Source organism: Lontra canadensis, unplaced genomic scaffold, assembly GCF_010015895.1.
Source record: "Lontra canadensis isolate GAN:19392208 unplaced genomic scaffold, GSC_riverotter_1.0 scaffold104, whole genome shotgun sequence".
NCBI lineage: Eukaryota > Metazoa > Chordata > Mammalia > Carnivora > Mustelidae > Lontra > Lontra canadensis.
In genome coordinates this window covers 1,754,770-1,761,306 of record NW_022631098.1, presented here as the reverse complement: position 1 = coordinate 1,761,306, position 6,537 = coordinate 1,754,770, and the positions used below count along the sequence as shown (strand labels likewise).

Below are 6,537 nucleotides of genomic sequence, written 5' to 3'. Positions count from 1 at the left end.
TTTCAGGAGAACAGGTATTAATTCTTCTTTAAATGTTTGGTAGAATTCCCCTGGGAAGCCGTCTGGGCCTGGCCTCTTGCGTTTTGGGAGACTTTTGATTACTGCTTCAATTTCCTTGCTGGTTTTGGGTCTGTTCAGGTTTTCTATTTCTTCCTGGTTCACTTTTGGTAGTTTATATGTTCTAGGAATCCACCCATTTCTTCCAGATTGTCAAATTTGCTGGTGTATAGTTGCTCATAATATGTTCTTATAATTGTTTGTATTTCTTTGGTGTTGGTTGTGATCTCTCCTCTTTCACTCATGATTTTATTTATTTGGGTCCTTTCTCTTTTCTTTTTGATAAGTGTGGCCAGGGGTTTATCAATCTTATTAATTCTTTCAAAGAACCAGCTCCTAGTTTCATTGATCTGTTCTACTGTTCTTTTGGTTTCTGTTTGAGTGATTTCTGCTCTGATCTTTATTATTTCTTTTCTCCTGCCGGGTTTAGGCTTTCTTTCCTGTTCTTTCTCCAGCTCCTTTAGGTGTAGGGTTAGGCTGTGTACTTGAGACCTTTCTTGTTTCTTGAGAAAGGCTTGTATCGCTATATGCTTTCCTCTCAGGACCGCCTTTGCTGCATCCAAAAGATTTTGAACAGTTATATTTTTATTTTCATTTGTTTCCATGAATTTTTAAAAATTCTTCTTTATTCCTGGTTAACCCATTCCTTCTTTAGTAGGATGCTCTTTAGCTTCCATGTATTTGAGTTCTTTCCAACTTTCCTCTTGTGATTAAGTTTGAGTTTCAAAGTATTGTGGTCTGAAAATATGTAGGAATGATCCCAATCTTTTGGTACTGGTTGAGACCTGATTTGTGATCCAGGATGTGATCTATTCTGGAGAATGTTCCGTGTGCACTAGAGAAGAATGTGTATTCTGTTGCTTTGGGATGGAATGTTCTGAATATATCTGTGATGTTCATCTGGCCCAGTGTGTCATTTAGAGCTTTTATTTCCTTGTTCATCTTTTGCTTAGATGATCTGTTCATTTCAGTGAGGGGGTGTTAAAATCTCCTACTATTACTGTATTATTGTCAATGTGTTTCTTTGATTTTGTAATTAATTGGCTTATATAATTGGCTGTTCCCATGTTAGGGGCGTAAATATTTATAAATGTTAGATTTTCTTGTTGGAGAGACCCTTTAAGTATGATATAATGTCCTTCTTCGTCTCTTATTATAGTCTTTGGTTTAAAATCTAATTTATCTGATAGAAGGATTGCCAACCCAGCTTTCTTTTGATGTCCATTAGCATGGTAAATGGTTTTCTGCTGCAGAATCCTTCTTTAGAAGGCAGTCTCACATGAAAAGGTAAAGGTTGGATGTGCAGTTTTATTTTCTTCCACCTTCTTCCTATTCTTATTTGTTTAGAGTCAAAAGAGCAAGATTCGCAGAAAAAAAGGTGTTTCTTTTTCCGTGGAGAGAGAAAGAAAAAGAGAGAACAAGCGGTGGAGAGGGAGGGAGAAGCAGACTCCCTGCTGAACGGGGATCCTGATGCAGGGCTCCCTCCCAGGACCCTGCCATCATGACCTGAGCTGAAGGCAGCCACCAAACTGACTGAGCACCCCAGGTGCGCGTCCCTAGGACACAATTCTTGTGCCATTCCACATGCCTACCAGCCATTTGGGTGCATGAGACCTGTCATTTCTGGATGGGATCCCAGAGCCTGCCTTAGCAGGCGGGTATGTGTGTTACCTCCTTGAGACCTCACTACCCAGAATCCTGTTCTGAATACCTAGAGTACCCCCATTAGGTAGGGATCAAATAAACCAAACTGGTTCTGTGCCTCTTTCCTCCACACACATTACCTATCATTCTCCTAGATGTGTTTCCTCATTTTCTTGCTTTTAGAATGTCTTTTAAAAATTTTTGGCACGGAAGACCTTTTTGAGCTGACTTATGTCTACCTGTAACTTCTCTTTTGTTTACCTGTCCCACGTGCCCCACTCCACCCCTCATTTCCCACTATCTCTTATTATTTGTAGTTTTCAAGTATGCCATGCTCTCTTACAGTGCTGTGACCTTGTACATCTCTTCCCTTTGTCTGAACTTTCTTCTCTTTCTTTTCCTGGCTAATGCATTTGTTAAGATTGCCATTAAGTGTTATTACCTCTGGGAGGTTATCCCCAGATGATTCTCTTCATGAGTTTCAAGCCTCATGTGTTCTTAGCCCTTATCCCATTACATAGTTTGTTGTTTGTCTCTCTCGTTTCTTTTTAGTCCATGGGTGAGTGGCGGGGGCAGGGGGGGTTCTCATTTCAAAGCTAAATTTTAGTTCCTAGCTGGCGGACCATCATCACTAGGTAAGTATCCGTTGAATCCATCAAGAAATGCTTGGCTGGATGTAATAATCCTGGGAATAGACATGTACCTGATTCTTTGATTAGATACATGATCTCTGCTCACCACAGTGTAAGAAGAGGGGGCATGAAATCTGTGCTCTGAAAACTCTCTCACAGTAATGAACAAAGCAAACTTCCTTTAAACTTTAGACAGTTGAAACAGCTTTTCCAAAGGCAGTTTGCATCTTTATGAAATATTCATGGGGCTTGCTTCTTTTGATCTATCTCTGTCACCACCGTGAATAGTTTGACAGTAGTTAGGGATGACTCAGCAAAGCCCAATGTGTTGAGCACATATTTGAGTTCATCTACACAAACAGGGTGAGACTGAAGAAATTTCCATTTTTCAAGTTGTATAAAGTTAGGGTTAAACTTCATTTATAAACACCATAGTTAAACAAAACCTACAGTCTACCTACTGTGTGTAAATAAGAGAAACTTATTTCTTTTATCTTGTTAAGTATCCATTTTCATTCATACCTTAAGAGTGAGAAGCCTGGACAGAAAGGCTCAGAAAGGACAGTTGATTAGTCCTAAAACAGAGCTAATGAGAGGTGGAGCTGAGAGGCAAATCCAGTTCTTTCCGGCTCTGACCACAGAGAGCTCTTTTGAATCACAGGGCTGCCCCTTTGCATTATCAGATGAGTGAGTCTAGGGGAGAAGGCACAATCCCTTAATCTGGGCTGAAAGTGCCAAAGGATAGTATATATCAGAGGTCTCCAGGCAAATAATTTAATTGCTCTACAGGTCAAACATACAGGGTGTGTAATATACACAACTCTATTTCCTAAGAGTTTGATACAAAGTACTGGTATCATCTTTTCTTTGTTAGTCAACTGAGCAGTAGACAAGAAAAGACAAGAATATTGATGGGTGATTTAAGCTATTTTCAATGTGTCAGTGTTATCTATGGGGATTAAGTAGAAATGACAGCTCTGTCTACAGCATTAGCCTCTTATATACACTTGTAGGAATTTGTCACATGGAGATGTTTTCATCTCCCATTCATTAGATCATTTTAAAATAAAGCACTGGAAAAAGTACGGTTTTTGGATTCACACTATATTTTGTGTATTAACCTGTGACCCCAGACAAGTTACCGAACTTTTGTGAGCCACAATTTTCTTAGCCAGAACAATAGAGAATAATATTTTCTTTGTAGGAAGTTTAGACGTTATTTAGATATCCTGCGTTTAATTAGAGTGCCTGAAAATTAGCAAATACTCATTAAACAATAGTTAATATTGTAACATAAATAAAGTGTATACAATGTTTGGAACATTTGTAACCCTAAAAAAGTGTTAAAGATATGTGGTAAGGAATTCCGCTAAGATTTCAATGCTATTTCTTTTAAGAGGGAAAATGAAACACTTTGTAAAGTTTGATTTTTTTTTTTTTCAAAGCAGAGGAAAGGGATAGGAGAATGGCTGAGTCCTTTACTCCAAAAGAGCACAGTATTTTTCTCAAAATGCGAGGACCATTTGAATGACACCTGGATTCCTGTGCCAACCCCAAATCTACTGATGGAATCTCTAGGAGTAGGGTCTGGCTTGCTACCTTTTAAACCTGCTCCCTAGATGATTCTTATTTCCCTAAAGCTTGAGAACCACGTATCTGCAACGGCCACACATGCCAACCCACAAGATTTGCATCTCTAATACTATTAAGGATTTGGGTGCTGGCTGGACTCACAAGTTCTCCCAGTTTCACTTTCTCAGAGGGATCACAGAATTCTCACTCAGTCCCCTTGAACTGCTAATTTATGTTCTTGTTCCTCCGCATCTTTACAGGGAAAGCTCTCCTTGCACCCTCTATACCCTATTCTTAGTCGTTTCCACGCTGGATCTATAGATTCTCTCTCAAAAGCATTTGCTTCTTTGTACCCGCTGATTCAGATGCTCTCTACACCTCCACTAATACTAATACTAATACTAATACTAATACTAATACTAATAGTATTTCTAAACCTGAGGTTGTGTAGTGTGTTAGCTTGTATAAAAGAGTTCTATTTGGATACATTTTCAAAGAAAATGTTGGAACTGTCACTCAAATTTTGAAGCGTTAGAAACGTAAACATCAAGAGATCTTCCAGATTATGTTCCCATTTGACCCTCACCTTCTTCCTGGCAATGAGACTGCACCCAAGGCTAGAACATCAGCGGAAAGCAGTCTTCTCATTAGACCTCAGATTTTTTTTTTTTTTTGGATTTTTATTTATTTGACAGACAGATCACAAGTAGGCAGAGAGGCAGGCAGAGAGAGAGAGGAGGAGGAGGTAGGCTCCCTGCTGAGCAGAGAGCCCCATGTGAGGCTCGATCCCAGGACCCTGAGATCATGACCCGAGCCGAAGGCAGAGGCTTTAACCACTGAGCCACCCAGGCGCCCCAGACCTCAGATTTTAAAAATGCAGAACTTCGTTATGTTCTCCCTGTGTGGGTAAAGTGAAAATGACTTTTCTCAGAGCAGCTGTTTCATCCAGGGTCTGCCTGATGTGATACTGGTCTGGTAGCAATGTTCACAGGCTCCAGACAATACTGTCTGACCTAGATCCACCTGCCAATTGTTTCTCTTCCAACCACTTACTCGCTTTAGAGTCCCCTGACACAGCCTCATAAAGGCCACGGAGAAAAAAAAAAAAAAAGTCTATTTTCAACACATGCTACAGTGACATGCAAAGTGATACCCAGCCCCCAACCCCCGCCCATGTCCTGCCAAGTCCTAAGATAATTTGTCTTCACAATGCAACCTGTCTTAAATCCACTAACTTTAACAATGGTTCTGGACAAGTTCATTTTGAATACCACTTATGAAAGATCATATCATTGACATTGATTATTATTGATGATTAGCCTCTAAGCCATAATGTGTTCTCTTCCTGAGAATGCGTATTTCATGGTAGGTATCATGAAATATATTTTCCTTGAAGATGTCCGTACTTGTTCCCATCTTTTCTATCTTCTCCTGATATTTTCAGGAGCTTATTTTTATACCATAATGATTAATATGACTATTGGCTGAGGCTGTATTTAATCTGTAAATCAATCCCCCAAATAAAAGCACATTTTTTCTATTTACAGTGAAAAGTCAAAGCAAGCCCCATCTTTAGTCCTAGCTATATAAACCACATGACCCCTCCTCTATGGAGATATGAATGAAGGAATATCTCCTATGGGAGAAAAGGATGCAGTAGTACCCAATAATAAGGCATGTATTTTGGTAAGTACTATTTTTTATTTGCAATTCAAAGATGTGCTTCTGAATATTAGATATGATGACTTAAAAAAAAAAAAGTAACGGAAGTCTTTTTCTAGCTGGGTGCCAATCAAAAAAAGAACTCAGTCTTTTTTTTTTTTTTAAGGAGTGAAATAAATGCTGGGTGGTAGTTTTATGGTTTTATTAACACAAATGTGATATGCACACAAGCTGTCTATTCATTTTCTTCACTGCACAGCCTGGCGTCAGGACTGGTGACTCTGATTGCCAGCTGGGCTGTTTTGTCCACATCTTTGTGGTTCTTGGAGGAGACATCGTGAGCAGTCTCTGCACAGTCAGCTTTGTTGCACATCAACAGCACTTCAAGCTTCAACAGCACTTCAAGCTTCTTGACGTTGTGGAGTAGGAACTTCCGGAAGCCATTGGGCAACATGCGCTTTGTTGTCTTGTTGCTTCCGTAACCAACGTTGGGCATCAAGATCTGGCTCCTGAATCTTCTGCACACCCTATTGTCAATGCTTCTGGGTTTCCACCAGTTGTGCTTAATTTGGACATATTGGTCTGACAGATTCCGGATGAACCTCTTGGTTCTCTTTTTAACGATTTTGTACTTCACCAGAAGTCTGAGGGCAGCCATGATGCCATCGACTCGAAGCTCATGGTGGTCAGTCTGTTGTTAGGTGGTCGGGCTGCAGCAGCAACCCCAAGACCAGAAAACCAGTAAGAGATGGCTGTCACCTCCGCAGGCAGTGCCGAGGAAGGGAGGGGAAGGAACTAAGTCCTCTTCAAAAAAAATTTTAATTTAAATTATAGTTAGTTAACAGTCAGTGCAATATTGGCTTCAGGAGTAGAATTCAGTGATTTGTCACTTATATACAACACCCAATGCTCATTATAACAAGTGAAGAACTCAGACCTGAAATATGAGTTATATATCTTACTATACTAT

General features: G+C 39.8%; 1 protein-coding gene across 1 annotated transcript; it reads right to left on the bottom strand.

Moving 5' to 3' along the window:
- Nucleotides 1-5,802: 5,802 nt before the first annotated feature.
- On the bottom strand, nucleotides 5,803-6,225 carry LOC116855614 (60S ribosomal protein L32-like). Its single transcript, XM_032838473.1, has one exon. The coding sequence runs from the start codon at nucleotides 6,223-6,225 to the stop codon at nucleotides 5,803-5,805; it is 423 nt and encodes a 140-aa protein (XP_032694364.1).
- Nucleotides 6,226-6,537: the final 312 nt, after the last annotated feature.

Excerpts from the sequence above, each read along its gene's own strand:
- LOC116855614 (XM_032838473.1), bottom strand. The coding sequence starts at position 6,225 with ATGGCTGCCCTCAGACTTCTGGTGAAGTACAAAATCGTTAAAAAGAGA.